Source organism: Phocoena phocoena, chromosome 14, assembly GCF_963924675.1.
Source record: "Phocoena phocoena chromosome 14, mPhoPho1.1, whole genome shotgun sequence".
Classification (NCBI taxonomy): domain Eukaryota; kingdom Metazoa; phylum Chordata; class Mammalia; order Artiodactyla; family Phocoenidae; genus Phocoena; species Phocoena phocoena.
The window spans coordinates 31,074,924-31,099,017 of record NC_089232.1 but is presented as its reverse complement, the minus strand read 5'-3'; the positions used below and the strand labels follow the sequence as shown (position 1 = coordinate 31,099,017).

Below are 24,094 nucleotides of genomic sequence, written 5' to 3'. Positions count from 1 at the left end.
CCCGCTCGCCGCAACTAGGGAAAGCCTTGTGTGCAGCAACGAAGACCTAATACAGACAAAAAAAAAAAAAAAAAAAAAACTGGGGGACTTCCCTGGTGGTCCAGTGGTAAAGAAATCACCTTACAATAGAGCAGACGCAGGTTTGGTCCCTGGTTGGGGAACTAAGATACCCCATGCCACGGGGCAACTAAGACCAGTTGCCACAACTACTGAGTTCGCGAGCATCAACTAGGGAGCCCGTGTGCCGCAAACTACAGAGCCCATGCATTCTGGAACCTACATGCCACAACTACAGAGCCCACGCGCCCTGGAGCCTGTGCGCCACAGCTAGAGAGAAGCCTGCACACCACAACGAAGAGCCCACGCGCTGCCACGAAAGATCCGCACATCTCAACGAAGATCCCAGGTGCCGCAACTAAGACCCGATGCAGCCAAAAATAAATAAGTAAATCTTAAAAAAAAAAAAAAGACAATTTGGTTTTGAGACTGATTCGAGACCAGTGGGACTGACAGCACAGATCTTAGCCTCAGTGCCTGCTAGTATTTATCTAGGGGGACAATATGCAGCATTTCTTTTGATTATATTGCTTTGGGCATCATTTTTTTTTTTTTTTCCACCCTGCTCAGCCTGTGGGATCCGACCAGGGATCCAACCCATGCCCCTTGCATTGGTAGCACAGAGTCTTAACCACTGGACCACCAGGGAAGTCCCCTGTCTGGGCTTCTTCAGGATGATTTTCCAACTCTTTAGCCTATCCTGGGGAAGAGAAACTTACCCTGCCTTTTTAATGAAGAAGCAACCACAGGCTTTTTCAGGCCACTTTTCCTTAGATTACTGCTCACTGCATCTTGAGGCAGCAGTGAACTGTTCATCTGTGCACCTAAACCACAAATCATTATAGTGTTTAATAAAATGTCTGCAGAATATAAATCGATTCAATATTAATTTCTGAAGTCTAAAACATATAAAAAGTCTTTGCTAATTTCTAAGTTAGCTTCAGTTTCTAGAAAGAATTAGCATTAGCCTTTATACATAACATTTTAAATGTCTCACACTCTTTACAGGAAGTTGGTGGGGGGACTAGAAGTGAAAGGAAGAAAAAACTTCACCCTTTGTTCCCACCTTTCAGACAATCACTATTAATTTTCTGGTGAACTACTGTCCATTTTCTTTTTTGTAAATAGTTTATTTTGCTGGTTTTGTGCTTTAAGTAGCTCTAAATATACTGGGATTTCCAGATTTAGCAAAAAAAAATTTTTTTGAACTTCAAACAAACAAATAATTTTTTAGTATAAATATGTTGCAAAGATTGCATGGGAAGTACTTATACCAAAAAATTATTCACTGTTTATCTGAAATTCAAATTGAACTGAGCATTATGTACTCTCTCTGGCTACCCGAGTGAGCTAACATTTCTCCAAACTCTTTATAGTCATTTTTCATGGTTACCTGGTATTCTATCAAGTGGTTTATCACGGGTCATTTAACTATCCCCAGTGGCTGGCCCTCAGTTGTTTCAAATTTTTCAATATTATAAATAACTACACAATAGGCATCTCTGGACAAAATGCTTTTCCTGTACAAAGGATTATTTCCTTAAAAAAAAGATTATTTAGAAGTGGGATTACTGAGTTAGAGGGTAAAAAAATTTTTTTTTTAATTTCAAATTTTCCTGGGAAAGACCCATAATCAAACATTTAACCACGATCTCTGCTCTTTATTGCTGCCAGAATTACCCCTCAAAATCACAGAAATAACCGTGTCGCTTCGTTTCTCCATCTTTCTCCAGCTTCCCAGCACCTGAATGCCTGTGCCTGACCCTCTGACCCACCTGCAGCAATACTCCCTCTATGGGTAGGAACATTTTTTAAGGTTCTTAACAGATACTACAAATGATTAAAGCAACTTACACTACACTAGTCATGCTGAAGAACACTGATTTTACCTTTGCCTGTGGTCTCATCGCTTAAATATCTTTGCTGATTTGGTATCCCAAAGTATCCTGTTTTAATTCGGCATTTATAAAATGCTTGCATTTCTCTCTTCACTAGTGTATTTGGAGTTTGGTCCTCAGGTGGGGACCGGTAATATTTTCCTTTTGTTTACAGCCTAGGTCGTTGTTTTTAAAATTATTTTTTAAAAGATTGATTTATTTGGTTGAGCCGGGTCTTAGTTGTGGCATGTGGGATCTTCGTTGCCACGTGCGGGATCTTTAGCTGTGGCATGCTAATTCTTAGTTGAGGCATGTGGGATCTAGTTCCCTGACCAGGGATTGAACTCAGGGCCCCTGCATTGAGAGCGCGGAGCCTTAGCCACTGGACCACCAGGGAAGTCCCTAGAGCCTAGGTCTTTTAACACTTACCGACTAGGACACTTCAGTATTTTCATACTGATTTATATGAGTCTTTAACTGACACTGATATATTTGAATTTAAAAAGAAAAAAGATACATATATGGAGCCACTTGCTGAAGATGCAGATAACAAACTATATTGCTAAGTTATCGTGGAAAATATAATTAACCATTGTCACAAATTAAAAAAAAATATCTATTGATGAAAATTTCATAACACTGTCCTAAGGCAGAGTAAGGTGTAAGACTAGTCTGATTAAGGGATGAGCAAACTAAAAGTGGAGTTTGGTCAGATCTTATACTTGGCCAGTAGAACCGACTCTTAGCTTCACTTGAGAAAGAATCATCAAGGGAGAGTAAAACTTTTTTCAGGAAACAGCAACATTATTTCTTATACTTGCTGAGATTCAGTGAAACACATAGAACACAGTAAAACCACCTCTAAAGGTAACACCACCAAACAAACAAACCAAACAGCTTCTCACCAGATACTTCCTCCTTCTTCCTCTTCTTTGGCTTAGAGGCAGTAGACTCACAAGCTGATACTGTTGATTCTGAGTGGCAACCTAGCTGGGGCACAATAACCTCCTTTAGACCTAAAATATAAGAAAATATCTGAATTATTAATACTACCCAAGAGTAAGTATGGGTCCCTATCTAGAGAAAATTAATTTCTAAAAATCCAAATCCCCAAAACAAATTATAGAGTGACTATCTGCTTTAAAATCAGTTCCTTTAAAGAACTCTCCCAAACGTATGTTTTTGTTCATAGACCATTAATACGATAAAAGGCTCTACAGAGAAATGTAAAACTAAAGAGTTGGGAGCTGCTGCCAACTAAAGATCGTTCAGAAATGAAAATGAAAAGCATCTACAAGATAAAAATGTTAAAAACATAAGATGATGTAGAAACATTTAAAGATCTTTTGAGCAAGGTACTAGTTTTCCCCATCTTCAAAGATAAGAAACAAGCAAGCAAGACAAAATAAAAGGGATTTTGTTTGTTTTTTCTTTGTTTTTACTAACATAGGGCATCTGTGGAGTAAAAAAATCAAAGCAAAGCTAACTTTGCTAGATTCATTGTTTCAATGAAAATGCACAGGTAGTCTCTTGATCATTAATTTCAACTAACCAACCAACCAAACTTTATGCAAGTATGCTCACTGGGATTAAAAGAAGGAATGCTTTTCATTTGATTTATCTAGCAACTGCTTCTGAAGGTTGCTAGGACAATCTCCAAATGCCATCAGTGGGACACTTTCATTGCCATTTTAGAAAAACAGAGTAACAGTGTCAACGACACCACCTACCGCTGGAATCAAAATTTAGGAAGTCTGAGAATTCCTGAGCCAATGTCTCGTCACTGGCAAAGGCACAGATGCAAGCAAAGAAATGAATGCATCTCTGGACCGCCTCATCCTTGGAGGCATTCGACTTCTGTGATTTCAGAGTCTGGCAGGAGCAGAAGAAACGGCGCTCAGGCAAGCTTTTGGCACTGATTTTCTGCACAAACGATGTATGCAAATACCCCAAACTATGCTTCTGGCTTGCCTTGCATTTCACCACCAAAATGTTTTTAGTAATCCTCTGTACAAGGGGACCTGTGGGTTCCGTGGCCAACTGCCAGATGGTTTGCTTGGTTTCTGGGGAGGCCTGCACTGCATTCAGGACCGAGCTCTTTAGCGTCAGAGGGGTGGCCTCTGCCTGGCAGTTCACGGCCAGCTTGATGTGCTGACACTGGTTTTCCACAACACCCTGGGTGGCAGCTTTCAAGCATGCGGGGACGTAACACCGTCCAGAGCTCAGCTGAGTGATGAGCGTCCCATCCACTGTCTGGATGGTCGTCTCTGAAACACCTAGCTCCACAAAGCATCGGTAATCAGGGCCCCGGTCTCTTTGCCGCACCGAGTAGACTTGCAGATCAGAGCCTGTTATGATTTTGACAGCTTCAACACTAGGCTGCTTCCGTGCACCATACCGGAATATGGTTCCACATGTCTTGTTCTTACAGCTCAGTCCCCGGGTTCCATTGTATGTGCCACAGCGGGGACACTTCCTGATTCCCCTCAATGTGGCCTTGCCCAAATCAGATAAGAAAGCTGGGACTTTTGTCCTTAGAGAGTTTGGTTCCATTTTTCACAGGTCCTAGAAAAGGCAATAAGCCCATCAGCCTGACTATACATGCACACACACACATGAAGTTAAAATCACTTATGATATCTAGTATACAAAGTAAAATGTAAGAAGCTATCCACTATTCTCAAATTGTACCCTCAAAGAGAACATCCACTTAAACCCTCAAGCAAAATAAAAGTGGGAGGAGATATGGGGATATATGTATATGTATAGCTGATATACTCTGTTATAAAAGCAGAAACTAACACACCATTGTAAAGCAATTATACTCCAATAAAGATGTTTAAAAAAAAAAAGTGGAGGAAACTTTGCCTTTCACATCGCTCTCTCTCTCTACATATATATATATATATATATATATATATATATATATATATATATATATATAATTTTTTTTTTTTTTGGCTGCATCTCATGGCATGAGGAACTTTCCTGACCAGGGATCGAACTTGCACTGCCCCTGCAGTGGAAGCACAGAGTCTTAACCACTGGACCACCAGGGAAGCCCTCTCTCTCTATTTTTTAAGTCCTAATGTAATAACTGAAGCATTTTTCTAGATTCAATCCTGTTCTATACAACAACCTAGATTAGTTAACCTACATCTTTTTTTTTTTTTTTGGCCACACCACGTGTCTTGCGGGGATCCTTAGCGGTGAAAGCACAGAGTCCTAACCACTGGACCACCAGGGAATTCCCTAGTTAACCTAATCTTTACATGCACAGATGTTTGACTTGAGCAAAGACTGGAGAATGGGAAAGATGAATTCCTTCCCTTCCACCACTCCCCACAAAACCCAGCCCAATCCTACCTCTATCAGTTGCCCGAGCATCCAGAAAAAGTGTGAGCTGAATTCATAAGACCTAAAAGGTGTTTCATTAGTTTGTGATGATCATATAGGACAGACGAAGACATAATCATGTGCATAGTAAATGACGCTGCTTAACTCAAAGTCTTCTGAAGTTTGAGCTCTGTGTTGTAACAGTGCAGACATTCTGCCTTCTCCTTCTCGACCAGCCAATGGCAAAGCTCATGTCCAATGTTCTACAGTCAAAGATTCTCACCGCCCTAAGTGGAGACCTTGGCAGTCTATAAGTAACACAGGAAAAAAATATTAAAGTTATACAAAGACAGGATGATTCTTTCCTCCCAGAAAAGGAATCTAAGTCTTTCACAAATACTTGAGAAATATTTGATAGAAATTGTTATAGTTGCTTTATACTTTGAATCGCAAGAAGGTAAAACAGTGTTAATGTCATTACACAGGGAGTTGTCAAGAACCCCTAGAGCCATGGTATATAATTGGTTGAACACTCATCCTTCCTAATAGTAATGCACTGCATTTTTAGAGTACTTTATGCTTTTCAAAGTGATTTCACATTCATTATTTCATTTGAATTTCGCCATATTAGTATCTTATTTGAGCCAAACAATTGCTCTTCAGATGAAAATCAAAAAGTTAAGTAACCTGCCTGAGGCCACCCAGCAAAATCAGCAATGTGGTTTCTACTAACCCAGTGTCTGCTAAAAAGAGTGCGAATCTGTTTTTGATTTCCCCCAATATTACGAAAATTTTCAAACATATAAAAAAATTGAATTATACAGTCAACCTTCATATACCCACCCACTAGATTCTACAATTAACATTTTACTATATTTGCTTTATTACATACCTATCCAACCCTTTCTCCATCTGTCAATCCCTTTCATATTTTAATGCCTTTCAAAGTAAGTTACAGGTATCAGATCGACATGCATATTATTAACTAAAGTTTAATAGTTTTAATGCTTTTTAGAAAGGTAAATCTGCTTATGATTTTGAAGTAGGGAAAAGCTTTGCTTTTCCTCCCTGACCCCAAAGAATGGTCTTTTTTTTTTTTCCGCTGCGTTGGGTCTTCGTTGCTGCATGCGAGCTTTCTCTAGTTGCGGAGAGTGGGGTCTACTCATCGTGATGCGCGGGCTTCGCATTGCGGTGGCTTCTCTCGTTGCGGAGCATGGGCTCTAGGTGTGTGGACTTCAGTAGTTGCAGCACGCGGGCTCAGCAGCGGTGGTGCACGGGCTTAGTTGCTCTGCGGCATGTGGGATCTTCCCGGACCCGGGCTCGAACTTGCATTGGCAGGCGGATTCCATTCATTCATTTATTTATGGCTGCGTTGGGTCTTCGTTGCTGCGCACAGGCTTTCTCTGGTTGCGGTGAGCGGGCGCTACTCTCCGTTGCGGTGTGCGGGTTTCCCATTGTGGTGACTTCTCTTGTTGGGGACACGGGTTCGTGCCCCGGTCCGTGAGGATCCCACGTGCCGCGGAGCGGCTGGGCCCGTGAGCCATGGCCGCTGAGCCTGCGCGTCCGGAGCCTGTGCTCCGCAACGGGAAAGGCCACAACACTGAGGCCGCGTACCGCAAAAAAACCCTTGTCCCCTGCATTGGCAGGCAGATTCTTAACCACTGCGCCACCAGGAAAGTCCCAAGAATGGTCTTGATAAAAGACTCTCCCTTCACATCTTCTATAGTCCACTGATTAACAAACTGGAAAGTACAAATAAAAAAAGCCTAAGAAGGCCCACCTTCTCATTGGCTATGAACTAATCCCCCAACTGTAATATCTGCTGAGTGAATAAAGCTTTGTGAAATATGATTTACAGCAGGGCTCTGCACCGTGGCACTACAGACGTGTAGGGCTGGGTAACTCTTTGTTGCAGGGGGCTATCCTATGCATCACAGGATGTCTAGTAGCATCCCGGGTCTCCACCACCAGATGCCAGTAGCAGTCAACACACTTTCCCCAAGTTGTAAAAAAACAAAAATGTCTCCAGATATTGCTAAATGTCCTCCTGGGGGCAAAATCACCTGTTACAAACCACTGACCTAGAGACATTAGCCTGTTTACACAGCATTTCCTTCTTAGGTCAATAAACTTCTTTGATAGGTACTGTCACTCAGCCAAACATGAGTTCTTAGGAGAAAATGTTGTTCCAAAGTCAATTATCTCTGTGACCAAGTCTTTTAACTTCTGAGCTTCAGATTGTTTTATATATAAATCAATTTTTTAAAAACCTTTTTATTTTTAATATTTATTTTATTTTATTTTGGCCGAGTCGGGTCTTTGTTGTGGCACATGGGATCTTCGTTGTGGCATGTGGGATCTTTCGTTGCGGCGCACGGGCTTCTCTCTTGTTATGGCGTTTTCTCTTTTCAAGTTGTGGCGCGGGCTCTGTAGTTTGCGGCACAGCAGGCTCTCTAGTTGAGACACACGAGTTCAGTAGTTGTGGCGCGTGGGCTTAGTTGCCCTGTGGCATGTGGGATCTTAGTTCACCGACCAGGGATTGAAGCCACGTCCCCTGCATTGTAAGGCAGATTCTTTACCACTGGACCACCAGGGAAGTCCATATAATTCAATTTTAAAATTACACTGATGATGATGATGTCATATTATCATTAAAGTGTAAAAACAGAACAACTTTGCTCATTAAGGGAGGAATTACTTGCCAGTTATAGTTTATTTTGTAAATAAATCATGTAGAGCCGCTGTGTTGTGCTGTGGGGAAGGGAGACGGATTTGTAGACCCCAGAGCGAGGTTCTGCCTACCCGAGGCCGCTGCTGTGCGGAGACCCCAGGGGAAACCACAGTCACCATGTCTGATCAGGAGGCAAAACCTTCAACTGAGGACTTGGGGGATAAGAAGGAAGGAGAATATATTAAACTCAAAGTCATCAGACAGGAGAGCAGTGAGATTCACTTCAAAGTGAAAATGACAACACATCTCAAGAAACTCAAAGAATCATACTGTCAAAGACAGGGAGTTCCCATGAATTCACTCAGGTTTCTCTTTGAATTGCTGATAATAACACTCCAAAAGAACTGGGAATGGAGGAAGAAGATGTGATTGAAGTTTATCAGGAACAAGCAGGGGGTCGTTCAACGATTTAGATATTTTTATTTTTTTCTTTTCCCTTAATCCTTTTTATTTTTAAAAATAGTTCGTTTGTAATGTGGTGTTCAAAACAGAATTGAAAACTGGCACCCCATCTCTTTAGAACATCTGGTAATTTGAATTCTAGTGCCCATTATTCGTTATTGTGTGTTTTCATTGTGCTGATTTTTGGTGATCAAACCTCAGCCCAGTTCATATCGCCCTCTCCTTTTTAAAAATTACACGTGTGCACAGAGCACCCGCCTTTTCCAGGACTGTGCATTTACAGGCTTGTGATAAATAAGACTGACTAACGCGAGTGCTCATAATGACTTTCCAATTGGCCCTGAAGTTCTAGCATGTGATCGCTTTGCTCCTGGACTGTGACTTTCCGTGGGAGATGGAAGTTTTTCAGAGAACTGAACTGTGGAAAAATGACCTTTCCTTAACTTGAAGCTACTTTTAAAATCTGAGGGTCTGGACCAAAAGAAGAGGAATAGCAGGTTGGAGTCAAGGTGACAGAGGTGGTGAAAATAATGACTAACTCCAAAGATGGCTTCACTGAAGAGAAAGCATTTTAAGATGAAAGAAAAATCTTGTCAGAAGATCCCAGAAAAGTTCTACTTTTCATTAGGAGTTAAAGTTATTCATGCAGAAGTGTATACAGCAGAGCGCTGCTCTTTTTGACTTTATTTATGCTTTTTGGCCTAGGATATGGGTTTTAAATGGACATTGTCTGTACCAGCTTCATTAAAATAAATATTTGTAAAAAAAACAACAAAAAAAATCATGTAAATCTATGATCTTTTCAAAAATGCAAATTGAAAAAAATGTTAAAAGACAAGTCATCTTACAAAATAACAGTGCAAAAGCAAACTAAAAAGCTAAAGACCCTTTTATGCCCCACTATTGTCACTACAACTATCCCTACATGCCCCCCCAAATCCTCACTTTTCAAGAGTAAACAGAACAGTATTCCACTGTAGGGTTATATCATTTTGTTTATCCATTTACCACCTTATAGATACTTGGATTGTTTCCACTTCAGGGCTATCATGAACACTGTTGAGAACATTAACATGCAAGTCTTTGTGTAGACAAATGTCTTCATTTCTCTTGGGTAGATACCTAGAATTAGAATTACTGGGTGGTAGGGTAAGTTTACGTACAAGATTTTAAGAAACCGCCAAGCTGTTTTCCAAAGCGACTGTGCCATTATACATTTACACCAGCAACACATGAGGGTTCCTTTCTCCATTTCCTGGCCAACACGTGTTACTGTCTCCTTGGTTATAGCCATTTGCCTATAGTGGGTGTGAAGTGGTATCTCACTTGGTTTTTATTGCATTTCCCTAATGAATAATGATGTTGGCAAAATTTCACGTGCTTACTTAGCCATATGTCTATCTCTCTGGGGAAATAACTATTCAAATATTTGGCCCATTTAAAAATTATGACTCATTATATTTGATTGCATAAAAATGAAACTTTTCTGCATGGAAAAAAGTACCTTAAACTAAGTTCGAAGATGAAAACAAACTAAGCAACAAAAGCAGTGCAAGACTTGTATGATGAAAACTACAAACCATAATTGAAAGAAATTAAAGACCTCCTAAAAAATGGAAAGACATCTTTTCATGTTCATGAACCAGAAGACTTGATATTGTTAAGAGGCACTATTCCTCAAATTGATCTACAGGTACAACATAATGTATCCCTATCAAAATCCCAGATACCTTTTTTTTGCAGAAATTGACAAGATGATTCTAAAATTCATAGGGAAATGCAAGGGACCTGGAAGAGCCAGAACAATCTTGAGAAAGAACAAAGTAGAAGGAGTTACACTTCCTGATTTCAAAATTTACTACAAAGCAAATTAAGACAATGTGGACAGAGAAGGACAAATACTGTATTACATCACTTATATGTAGGACCTAAAAAAGCCAAACTCATAGAAGCAGAATAGAATGGTAGTTGCCAGGGGACTAGGGGATTGGAGAAATGGGGAGATGTTAGTGAAAGGGTACAAACTCTTCTAGTTATAAGATGAATAAGTTCTGGGGATCTAATATATAGCATAGTTATTATAGTTAGCAATACTGCATTTATACTTGAAAGTTGCTAAGAGTAGATCTTACATGTTCTTACCACAAACAAGAAATGGTAATTATGTGATGTGATGGAGGTGCTAGTTAATGCTATGGTGGTAATCATTTTGCAATATAAGCATATCACACTTTAAACTTTACACAATGTTATATGTCAATTACATCTCAAAAAAGCTGGAGGAAAAAAAGACAATGTGACTTAGACATACAGATATACAAATCAGTGAAAGAGAACTGAGCATTCAAAAGTGAACCCTCACATTTATGGTCAATTGATGTTCAACAAGGACACCAAGATCATTTAATGGGAAAATAACAGTCCTGTCAACAAATGGTGCTGGAACAACTGAAGAGCCACCTGCAAAAAAATGAAGTTGGACCCCTGCCTCACACTGTATATAAAAATTAACAAAGTGGATCATAGACATCAATGTAAGAGCTAAAACTCTTAGGAAGAAACACAGGCATAAATCTTCATGACTGGGACTTCCTTGGTGATCCGGGGGGAGGACTCCACGCTCCCAATGTGGGGGGCCCGAGTTCAATCCCTGGTTGGGGAACTAGATCCTGCACGCATGCCACAACTGGGAGTTTGCATGCCACAACTAAAAACAGTGCCGCAACTAAAGGATCCCGCATGCCACAATGAAGACCCCGCATGACGCACCTGACACCCAGCGCAGCCAAAATGTATAAACAAATTTAAAAAAAACTTTTTTTAAATAAATAAATAAATAAACCTCGAGACCTTGGATTAGGCAATGGTTTCTTAGACATATCACCAAAAGCATAAGTGACAAAAGAAAAAAAATAGAAAAATTGGTCTTCATCAAAATTAAAAACATTTGTGCTTCAAAGGACACATCAAGAAAGTGAAAAGATAGGGACTTCCCTGGTGGCACCGTGGTTAAGAATCTGCCTGCCAATGCAGGGGACATGGGTTTGATCCCTGGTCTGGGAAGATCCCACATGCCGTGGAGCAACTAATCCCGTAAGCCGCAACTACTGAGCACAAGCACCACAACTACTGAAGCCCGCATACTCTAGGGCCCACATGCCGCAACTACTGGAGCCTGCGTGCCTAGAGCCTATGCTCCGAAACAAGAGAAGCCTCCGCAATGAGAATCCTGTGCATTGCAACAAAGAGTAGCCCCCGCTCACCACAACTAGAGAAAGTCCGCACGCAGTAATGAAGACCTAATGCAACCAAAAAATAAATTAAATTAAAAAAAACAAGTAACTGAAAAGATAACCTACAGAATGGGAGAAAATATTTGCAAGTCATATATATGATAAGGGACTTATAAGATAACAATAAAAAGACAAACAACCCAATTTAAAAATGGGCCAATGAGACTCCTCCTTGCGAGAACACCAGATTCACAACTAACTGCTGAACAATCATCGAAAGGAAGACACTGGAACTCACCAAAAAAGATACCCCACATCCAAAGACAAAGGAGAAGCCTCAGTGAGACAGTAGGAGGAGTGCAATCACAATAAAATCAAATCCCGTAACCGCTGGGTGGGTGACTCACAAACTGGAGAACACTTATACCACAGAAGGCCACCCACTAGAGTGGAGGTTCTCAGCCCCACATCAGGGTTCCCAACCAGGGGGTCTGGCAATGGGAGGAAGAATTCCTAGAGGATCAGACTTTGAAGGCTAATGGGATTCAATTGCAGGATTTTGACAGGACTGCAGGAAACAGAAACTCCACTCTTGGAGGGCACACACAAAGTAGTGTGAGCATCAGGACCCAGGGGAAGGAACAGTGACCCCATAAGAGACTGAACCAGACCTACCCACTAGTGTTGGAGGGTCTCCTGCTGAGGCGGGAGGTGGCTGTGGCTCACCGTGAGGACAAGGACACTGGCAGTAGAAGTTCTGGGAAGTACTCCTTGGCGTGAGCCCTCCCAGAGTCCGCCATTAGCCCCACCAAGGAGCCCGGGTAGGCTCCAGTGTTGGGTCGCGTCAGGCCAAACCAACCAACAGGGAGGGAACCCAGCCCCACCTATTAGCAGACAAGCAGATTAAAGTTTTACTGAGCTCTGTCCACCAGAGCAACACCTAGCTCTACCACCACCAGTCCCTCCCATCAGGAAACTTGCACAAGCCTCTTAGCTTCATCCAACAGAGGGCAGACAGTAGAAGCAAGAAGAACTACAATCCTGCCGCCTGTGGAACAAAACCCACATTCACAGAAAGACAAGATGAAAAGGCAGAGGGCTATGTACCAGATGAAGGAACAAGATAAAACCCCAGAAAAACAACTAATTGAAGTGGAGATAGGCAACCTTCCAGAAAAAGAATTCAGAATGATAGTGAAGATGATCCAGGACCTCGGAAAAAGAATGGACGCAAAGATCGAGAAGATGCAAGAAATGTTTAACAAAGACCTAGAAGAATTAAAGAACAGACACCAGAAGAATTAAAGAACAAACAGAGATGAAAAATACAATAACTGAAATGAAAAATACACTAGAAGGAATCAATAGCAGAATAACTGAGGCAGAAGAACGGATAAGTGACCTGGAAGACAGAATGGTGGAATTCACTGCCACGGAACAGAATAAAGAAAAAAGAACAAGAAGAAATGAAGACAGCCTAAGAGATCTCTGGGACAACATTAAACGCAACAACATTCGCATTATAGGGGTCCCAGAAGGAGAAGAGAGAGAGAAAGGACCCGAGAAAATATTTGAAGAGGTTATAGTCGAAAACTTCCCTAACATGGGAAAGGAAATAGCCACCCAAGTCCAGGAAGTGCAGAGAGTACCAGGCAGGATAAATCCAAGGAGAAACACACCGAGACACATACTAATCAAACTGACAAAAATTAAAGAAAAAGAAAAATGATTGAAAGCAACAAGGGAAAAACAACAAATAACATACAAGGGAACTCCCATAAGGTTAACAGCTTATCTCTCAGCAGAAACTCTACAAGCCAGAAGGGAGTGGCATGATACATTTAAAGTGATGAAAGGGAAGAACCTACAACCAAGATTACTCTACCTGGCAAAGATCTCATTCAGATTTGACGGAAAAGCTAAGAGAATTCAGCACCACCAAACTAGCTCTACAACAAATGCTAAAGGAACTTCTCTAAGTGGGAAACACAAGAGAAGAGAAGGATCTACAAAAACAAACCCATAACAATTAAGAAAATGGTAACAGGAACATACATATCGATAATTACCTTAAATGTGAATGGATTAAATGCTCCAACCAAAAGACACAGGCTCGCTGAATGGATACAAAATCAAGACCCATCTATATGCTGTCTACAAGAGACCCACTTCAGACTTAGGGACACATATAGACTGAAAGTGAGGGGATGGAAAAAGATATTCCACACAAATGGAAATCAAAAAAAAGCTGGAGCAGCAATACTCATATCAGATAAAATAGACTTTAAAATAAAGAATGTTACAAGATGGGCTTCCCTGGTGGCACAGTGGTTGAGAGTCTGCCTGCTAATGCAGGGGACACGGGTTCGAGCCCTGGTCTGGGAGGATCCCACATGCCGCGGAGCAACTAGGCCCGTGAGCCACAACTACTGAGCCTGCGCATCTGGAGCCTGTGCTCCGCAACGAGAGGCCGCGATAGTGAGAGGCCCGTGCACCGCAATGAAGAGTGGCCCCCGCTTACCACAACTAGAGAAAGCCCTCACACAGAAACGAAGACCCCACAGCAAAAATTAATTAATTAATAAACTCCTACCCCCAACATCTTCTTTAAAAAAAAAAAAAAGAATGTTACAAGAGACAAGGAAGGACACTACATAATGAATGATCAAGGGATCAATCCAAGAAGAAGATATAACAATTATAAATATATATGCACCCAATATAGGAGCACCTCAATACATAAGGCAACAGCTAACAGCTATAAAAGAGGAAATCGACAGTAACATAATAATAGTGGGAGACTTTAACAGCTCACTTACACCAATGGACAGATCATCCAAACAGAAAATTAATAAGGAAACACAATCTTTAAATGACACAATAAACCAGATAGATTTAATTGATATCTATAGGACATTCCATCCAAAACCAGCAGATTACAATTTCTTCTCAAGCGCGCACAGAACATTCTCCAGGATAGATCACATCTTGGGCCACAAATCAAGCCTCAGTAAATTTAAGAAAATTGAAATCATATCAAGCATCTTTTCTCACCACAACGCTATGAGATTAGAAATCAATTACAGGGAGAAAAACATTAAAAACATAAATACATGTAGGCTAAACAGTACATTCTAAATAACCAAGAGATCACTGAAGAAAACAAAGAGGAAATTAAAAAATACCTAGAGACAAATTACAACGAAAAAACAAAGATCCAAAACCTATGGGATGCAGCAAAAGCAGTTCTAAGTGTGAAGTTTATAGCAATACAAGCCTACCTCAAGAAACAAGAAAAATCTCAAATAAACAATCTAACCTTACACCTAAAGGAACGAGAGAAAGAAGAACAAACAAAACCCAAAGTTAGTGGAAGGAAGAAATCATAATGATTAGAGCAGAAATAAATGAAACAGAAACAAAGAAAACAATAGGAAGGATCAATAAAACTAAAAGTTGGTTTTTTGAGAAGATAAACAAAATTGATAAACCATTAACCAGACTCATCAAGAAAAAGAGGAAGAGGACTCAAATCAATAAAATTAGAAACGAAAAAAAGAAAAGTTACAACAGACACTGCAGAAATATAAAGCATCCTAAGAGACTACTACAAGCAACTCTATGCCAATAAAATGGACAACCTGGAAGAAATGGACAAATTCTTAGAAAGGCAAAATCTTCCAAGACTGAACCAGGAAGAAATAGAAAATATGAACAGACCAGTCACAAGTAATGAAATTGAAACTGTGATTAAAAATATTCCAACAAACAAAAGTCCAGGACAAGATGCCTTCGCAGGTGAATTTTAACAAACATTTAGAGAAGAACTAACACCCATCCTTCTCAAACTCTTCCAAAAAACTGCAGAGGAAGGAACACTCCCAGACTCATTCTGTGAGGCCACCATCACCCTGATACCAAAACCAGACAAAGATACTACAAAAAAAGAAAATTACAGACCAATATCACTGATGAATATAGATGCAAAAATCCTCAACAAAATACTAGCAAACAGAATCCAACAGCACAATAAAAAGATCATACACCATGATCAAGTGGGATTTACCCCAGGGATTCAAGGATTCTTCAATATATGCAAATCAATCAATGTGATACACCATATTAACAAACTGAAGAATAAAAACCATATGATCATCTCAATAGATGCAGAAAAAGCTTTTGACAAAATTCAACACCCGTTTATGATAAAATCTCTCCAGAAAGTGGGCATAGAGGGAACCTACCTCTACATTATAAAGGCCAGATATGACAAACCACAGCAAACATCATTCTCAATGGTGAAAAACTGAAACCATTTCCTCTAAGATGAGGAAAAAGACAAGGATGTCCACTCTCATCACTGTTATTCAACACAGTTTTGGAAGTCCTAGCCACAGCAATCAGAGAAAAAAAGAAATAAAAGGAATACAAATTGGAAAAGAAGAAGTAAAACTGTCACTGTTTGCAGATGACACGATACTATACATAGAGAATCCTAAAGATGCCACCAGAAAACTACTAGAGCTAATCAATGAATGTGGTAAAGTTGCAGGATACAAAAGTAATGCACAGAAATTTCTTGCATTCCTATACACTAATGATGAAAAATCTGAAAGAGAAATTAAGGAAACACTCCCATTTACCATTGCAACAAAAAGAATAAAATACCTAGGAATAAACCTACCTAGGGAGACAAAAGACCTGTATGCAGAAAAGTATAAGACACTGATGAAAGAAATTAAAGATGATACAAACAGGTGGAGAGATATACCATGTTCTTGGATTGGAAGAATCAATATTGTGAAAATGACTATACTACCCAAATCAATCTACAGATTCAATGCAATCCCCATCAAATTACCAATGGTGTTTTATTTACAGAACTAGAATAAAATATCTTTTTTTTAACATCTTTATTGGAGTATAATTGCTTTACAGTGGTGTGTTAGTTTCTGCTTTATAACAAAGTGAATCAGCTATACATATACATATGTCCCCATATCTTTTCCCTCTTGTGTCTCCCTCCCTCCCACCCTCCCTATCCCACCCCTCTAGGTCGTCACAAAGCACTGAGCTGATCTGTCTGTGCTATGCGGCTGCTTCCCACTAGCTATTTATTTTACGTTTGGTAATATATATATGTCCATGCTATTCTCTCACTTTGTCCCAGCTTACCCTTCCCCCTCCCCATATCCTCAAGTCCATTCTCTAGCAGGTCTGTGTCTTAAAAAAATCTTATAATTTATATGGAGACACAAAAGACCCCAAATAGTCAAAGCAGTCTTGAGGGAAAAAAAATGGAGCTGGAGGAATCAGACTCCCTGACTTTAGACTATACTACAAAGCTACAGTAATCAAGACAATATGGACTTCCCTGGTGGCACAGTGGTTAAGAATCCCCCTGCCAATGCAGGGGACACGGGTTTGAGCCCTGGTCCGGGAAGATCCCAGATGCCTCGGAGCAACTAAGCCCGTGAGCCACAACTACTGAGCCTGTGCTCTAGAGCCTGTGCTCCACAACAAGAGAAGCCACCACAATGAGAAAGAGTAGTCCCCGCTCGCCACTACTAGAGAAAGCTGGTGCGCAGTAATGAAGATTCAACACAGTCAAAACTAAATAAACAAATGAATAAATTAAAAAAAAAAGACAACATGGTACTGGCACAAAAAAAAGAAATGTAGATCAATGGAACAGGATAAAAAGCCCAGAGATAAACCCATGCACCGATGGTCAACTATTCTATAACAAAAGAGGCAAGGATATACAATGGAGAAAAGACAGCCTCTTCAATAAGTGGTGCTGGGAAAACTGGACAGCTACATGTTAAAGAATGAAATTAGAACACTCCCTAACACCATACACACAAGTAAATTCAAAATGGATTAGAGACCTAAATGTAAAACTGGACACTATAAAAAAAAAAGAGGAAAGCATAGGAAGAACACTCTTTGACATAAATCACAGCAAGATCTTTTTTCATCCACCTCCTAGAGTAATGGAAATAAAAACAAAAATAAACAAATGGGGCCTAATGAAAATTAAAAGCTTTTGCAAAGCAAAGGAAACTACAAACAAGATGAAAAGACAACCCTCAGAATGGGAGAAAATATTTGCAAACGAAGCAACTGACAAAGGATTAATCTCCAAAATATATAAACAGCTCATGCAGCTCAATATTAAAAAAACAAACAACCCAATCAAAAAATGGGCAGAAGACCTAAATAGACATTTCTCCAAAGAAGACATACAAATGGCCAAGAAGCACATGAAAAGCTGCTCAACATCACTAATTATTAGAGAAATGCAAATCAAAACTGCAATGAGGTATTATCTCACACCAGTCAGAATGGCCATCATCAGAAAATCTACAAACAAATGTTGGAGAGGGTGTGGAGAAGAGGGAACCCTCTTGCAGTGCTGGTGGGAATGTAAATTGATACAGCCACTATGGAGAACAATATGGAGGTTCCTTAAAAAACTAAAAATAGAATTACCATATGACCCAGCAGTCTCACTACCGGGCATATACCCAGAGAAAACCATAATTCAAAAAGACACATGCACTCCAGTGTTCATTGCAGCATTATTTACAATAGCCAGGTCATGGAAGCAACCTAAATGCCCAATGACAGATGAATGGATAAAGAAGATGTGGTACATATATACAATGGAATATTACTCACCCTTAAAAAGGAATGAAATTGGGTTATTTGTAGAGACGCGGGTGGATCTAGAGACTGTCATACAGAGTGAAGTAAGTCAGAAAGAGAAAAGCAAATATTGTATATTAACGCATATATGTGGAACCTACAAAAATGGTAGAGATGAACCGGTTTGCAGGACAGAAATAGAGACACAGATGCAGAGAACAAACGTATGGACACCAAGGGGGGAAAGTGGCGGGGGTGGTGGTGGTGGTGTGATGAATTGGGCGACTGGGATTTTCATGTATACACTAATATGTATAAAATGGATAACTAACAAGAACCTGCTGTATAAAAAAATAAAATAAAATTCAAAAAAAAAAATGGGTCAATGATCTGAATGGATACGTCTCCAAAGAAGATATACAGATAGCCAATAAACACATGAGAAGATATTCAATATCACGTCACTAAGGAAATGCAAATCAAAATGTCAGTGAGATGCCACTTCACAGCCCCTAAGATGACTAAAAAAAGATAGACAATAACAAGGGTATAGAAAAACTGGAACCATCATACATTGTTGATGGTATTACAAAATGGTGCAGCCACTTTGGAAAATAGATCGTTCTTCAAAATGCCAGAGTTACCATATGACTCCCAAGAGAATCTTTATCTATATCTATCTATATTTATATTTGCCCAATGGAATTGAAAACATACAAAAATTTGTACTGGTGTTCACTGTAGTAGTATTCATAAAAGTCAGAAAGTAGAATCAGTCCAAATGTCCAACAACTGATGAATGGGTAAACAAAATATGATATATCCATACAATGAAATAGTATTTGGCCATAAAAGGGAATGAAGTTCTGATACATGCTACAGCATGGATGAATGAGCCTTGATATATTAGGCTAAGTGAAAGAAGCCAGACAAAAAGCCTTACATTCCATTTAAATGGAACATCTAGGATAAGCAAATGCACAGAGACAGAAAGAGGAGTGGTTGCTAGGGTTGAAAGGCGGGACTGGGAGTGACCGCCATTGAGTGTGATGTTTTTTTCTGGGGTAATGAAAGGTTGCACGACTCTGTGAATATACTAAAAATCGCTGAATTGTAACATTTTAAAAGGGTGAATTTTATGTTATGTGATTTATGTTTCAGTAAATCTGTCATTAAAAATAAAGGGAAAATATTTGGAATACAAATAACAAAGGGTTAATTTCCTAAAATAAGAATTTTTACAATAAGAAAAAAGAAGCAAACCCACTAGAAAAAATGAGCAAAGGGCATAAAAAGACAGCTTATGAAAAAGAAAAAAAAATGATTTTTTTGGCGGTGTGGCTTGTGAGATCTTATTTCCCCAACCAGGGATCGAACTCAGGCCCCCAGCAATGGAAGAACGGAGTCCTAACCACTGGACTCCCAGGGAATTCCCGAAAAATTATTTTAAACGTCCAAAATTCAACCTTACAATAAGCAAGAGGCAAATGAAAACAAGACTTCAGCAAACTGACATAAAAGATAAATGTTATCACATGAGGATGTGGAGAAATAGGCACTGTACATTATTGTGGGCGTGTAAACTGCAATATCGTCTTTAAAGGGATGTAAATAAAATAAACTTAAAACACACTTTGGCTTAGCAATTCCACTTTTAAGATTTCATGAGTTCTAGTCTCACATGAACACAAAATATGTACAGGGGTACTCCATGCAAGGCTGCATAACTGCACAAGAACAGAAGCGGCCTAAGAACTAACTAAATAAATCATGGTGTAACCATACAATATGCTACTATAGAGCCCCTAAAACGAATCCGATTTATATGTATTGATAAGGAACAAATATCAAGATATACTGTGGAGTAAAAAAAGGTATAATACTTGGTGTATAATGTGATACTCTTAGTTTAAAAAAGAAAAAAGACACATACAGAATATGTTGCCTCAGAAGAAGTGACTGGGGACTTGAGAAATAGAAAGTGGGAAGGAGATATACATTTCACTGTTCCATAAGATTTGAATTTTAAACTTGTACTAGTATCACTTATTACAGATTCTATATTGAAAGCATATATAAACAAGTAACACAATTTGTAAATGACAGGGATAGAGTAGGATTAGTTAGTTTAGAAATCCCACTAGGGAATTAAAGAGAGAAAGGGAATTTTAAGGGAGTTTGGGAGACTGATGTAAGCTAATGACCACTCAAGAAAAGAATCCAGTAACCTAGCAACAATCCACACTATCTTGAAGGAAGACCAGGTGCATCCAAGCACCAGACACACTCAAGCCACAAATCCTGGTAGTTACAACACAAGACAATAGATATGGGGTCTGAATCTTGTTACATGAAGTCAGGGAGTTAATGATCCTTGAAGAGTAGCATTTCTGCATGTAGCCAAGACAGGAATATAGATGAAAGGGGAAAGAAACTAGGTGAGAGGGGACATTATACAAAAACTTGAGATGAATTACCATATCTTAGTATAATTTACCACCCTTTTGCTAATATACATAAGATTTAAATAGTGCCAAGGCAGTCCGGGTTAGACCAGATAGGGTCAAAGGAGGAACCGATGATGTAAGCCTTGACGTCTGCCCAAGACTGAGGAAGAAGATGGTGTTCTCCCCTCCCCACTTTTTCTTTGATTATAAAAATATAGCCCTCTTTGTTCTCAGGGCTGTGCTCCCCTGCTGTCCAGCTCGTATCTCTCACAAGCCTCCTATGCTAATAAACTCACTCTTCACCTGCCACTTTGCCTCACGCTGAATTCTCTGAGCTTCAGTAAGTCCTGACACCAGGTGAGCAGTTTCAACTAAAAGACAGTAGGTTCGAGTTCCCTCCTAAGTCAGGGATTGTGGGTTCAATTCCCAATGTGAGGTGCAGGGGGGTTGGAGTCCTGGTCTGAGTTTTGGTTGGGTCCCACCCAAGAAGGAGTGCAGTTTCATAAAGAACCTGTATTTGAATCCTGCCTAGGAAAGCGTCTCCTCTCCCTGGCAAGTTTACTCAACAGCCTCCTCAGATGGTGTAAACGGACTGGTGCTGGAAGAGCTACCCCACGAACACTCCCTGTAGTGCTGGGTTTTCAGCCCCGTACTATTCGGCTGTAGAGCTATATACAGTTTGGTGAATGCTGTTTAAGGCTTGTGAAGCACAGTAAGTGAAGAGAACGATCACCATAAATAAAACATAAACTTGCTAACGTTTACTGAGTACAGGTAAGCTTTTCCCATGCATTTACTCATGTATGCTCACCACGATCCTGTGAAGTAGGTGTTATTTTATCTTAAAGATGTAGAAACTGGCTCAGAGAAAGTAGTGATTTGATTAATGTCCCTCAGCCGGCCTCTAGATAATCTAACGTGAGTTTGGAATCTGCTGGATTCCGTCATACCACAAGTGAGAGGAAGGGGCAGCACTAGAAGCCAGGACTCTCAACTCCAGGTCCAGGGTGCTTCCATTGCCCCGCACTGCCTCGGAATAGTGGAGAAAGGCCTCCGGGGCCACGCAGACAAGACCCCTGTCATCCGGCCTGCGGGACCCGCACCTCCCACCTGGCTTCCGGGATGCGGCCAGCCCCCGGACGCACCCCCCCGGGGACCTGCTTCCCGGCATCCTCCCCGAGCGACCGCTCACTTCCGGTCCTAAGTAGGCCCAAGCAGAAGCATCACCTGCCTGGCACCCTGCTCTTGGGAAACGCTATCCGCCGGGATTCCCAGCTCTACGCCCTTGTCCCATTGCCGCCCCCGCCTTCTGTCAACACAGCCCCCTTACCTGCCCTGCGCCCCCCACCCCGCCGTCCCAGGCCCCCAGCTGATGACCGCCCTCACCTCCTCTCTCTTCGCCTGCCACGGCCTTTTACAAACGCGGCCAAACTGTTCGCTGTAACGACAGTCGTTATTGGTCAGAGCCGCCCACGCGCGGCGAGAGCCCACCCACCTCCGCTAGCGTTGTCTGACGGGAATTGTAGTTTCCTCCTCCTGGAGGCGGCTGACAATTGGGGAATCCGGTGGTGGAATCTGCGCCTACCTGGCGGCAGTACTATTTAGGTTCTTTGCTGTGGAAAGAGTGCTTCCGGCCAACCCTGCTGGTACTGGAAGGCAGACAACTCTAGGGCTGGTCATGACTGTTTCAGGCCTGAGTGAGTCCTATTTCTGAGTAGAATTCCATTGGTCATTGATGCAAAAATCGCCTTAGATTTTCTACATTATTAGCAGATGCCGGCTGCGATTTAGTGTTCTGTCAAGGGGGTCTTGTCCACCAAAGAATTCACTGCTTCTATCACTTGTGTGTTTGCATCAAGTTATCTTTTTCTCCCTTAATTATACTCTGACATATTACTTGAACGTTTTCCCGTATAAGGCGTTGGAATTGGGTTCTGGTATGACCTAGTTTTGGTCCTTGGAATCGCACAGAATAAGTCTAATAAATAAGTCTAATCAAATAAATAAATTTGTGCTCCTGAGTACAAATGTGTTAAGGGTGAGGCCTGTGTGTGTGTGTTGGAAAACTCTGGAATGAGATTTCCTGCACCTTTAGCCTTCATCCTGCTACTTATTAGTGGTGGCACTGTGGGCTGGTTGCCTGAGAACTGTCAACGGAAATAATAAAAATATTTAAAATAAAAAAAAATGTGAGAGCTCTGAGTTTCAGTTTTATTCAGGGACTTACTTAGGACTATAGTCAGGGAGACAACCTCTCAGATAGCTTTGAGGAAGTGATCTGAAGAGGTATGGGGCGAGGTTAGTACATCTGTGATTTTGGAGAAGGGGTATGTGCAATCGAGCACACAGCTTGGTAGAAGATTGCTGCTGGTCACAAGGCACAGATAATGATTTCAGTGTTTTTCTAAGTATGGGAAGATGCAAGAAACTGGGTTCATAAAATCTCCCGAAAATATCTATATGAAGTCCTGTTCTGCCAGTTTTCCCAGAGCATGGAGTGCCCCATTTCTGATCTCCACCCTGAACTCCTTTCAGGGTGTGTTGAAGGTCAGTGACTGCAGTGGCTAATGACTTAATCCTTGTTGAGCCAGAAGGTGAGTGACATTCTTTAGCTGGTAGAACCGTAGTCTTCTCAACTGTTAATAAGAGAAGTGGTCCCTTTCATGATTAAGGTTTGCTATGTTGTTTCTTAAACTGGAGGTATGGGGAGAAGGGCACATTTTTTTCAAGGAAATTTTTCCAATTTTGTCTTTCCATTTCAATTATAAGGTTTTAAATGATCATCAGTATATCCTGTATCATCTAGATGATCACCTAATAATACTGTGGGGTTTCAATGCCTGGTTGTGTTTATGATTGTATTAGTACCAAGTGATTATCTAAAGCAGTTGTTCTCAACTGGGAGCACTGCTACACATCTAGTAGATGCCATGGAAGATCCTGCAATGCACAGGACAGCCCTTACAACAAAGAATTATCTGGACCAAAATGTCAGTAGTGCCACAATTGAGAGACCCTGTTGTAAAGAGTGTTTAAATTTTTTTCAGTGGAATTGCCCAAATGTGTCCTAAGAGGTCTGTGGGTTTTCTGCTGAGACACATTATCTGTTCCAGTCAGAAAGGAAGCTATCAAGCAACCCCATTCTAAAAGAGGTTTCTTTCTTCCAAGCCAGACACTCAGGGTTCTTCCATTCCTTCTTCAAAGAAGGGTCTTTGAAGAAACATTGCCATCATCGAAGTCCTTTCTGAGCCCTCTTCTCATAAATAGGATTCTCAGAATTGCACAATATTCTCAAGTTATGGTTCATTATGGTATGTTAATTTTCAGTATGTTAATATTTTTTACCCAGTCACTTAATTC

General features: G+C 40.6%; 1 protein-coding gene and 1 pseudogene across 2 annotated transcripts in view; one reads left to right on the top strand and one right to left on the bottom strand.

The window, feature by feature from the left end:
- The window catches only part of C14H2orf42 (chromosome 14 C2orf42 homolog), a 41,350-nt gene extending 19,177 nt beyond the window's left edge, over window positions 1–22,173 (bottom strand). The window contains exons 1-5 of one of the 2 annotated variants that reach the window (XM_065891162.1): window positions 22,121–22,173; window positions 5,301–5,578; window positions 3,665–4,499; window positions 2,840–2,950; window positions 777–881 (exon numbers count right to left, since the gene is read on the bottom strand). In XM_065891162.1, coding sequence (XP_065747234.1) covers window positions 777–881; window positions 2,840–2,950; window positions 3,665–4,487 — 1,039 coding nt within the window. In that variant the 5' untranslated portion in view covers window positions 4,488–4,499; window positions 5,301–5,578; window positions 22,121–22,173. The remainder of the gene's footprint in view (window positions 1–776; window positions 882–2,839; window positions 2,951–3,664; window positions 4,500–5,300; window positions 5,579–22,120) is intronic. The other variant, XM_065891163.1, reaches the window with a different exon arrangement.
- LOC136134004 (small ubiquitin-related modifier 1-like) lies at window positions 8,119–8,414 on the top strand (annotated as a pseudogene).
- Window positions 22,174–24,094: the final 1,921 nt, after the last annotated feature.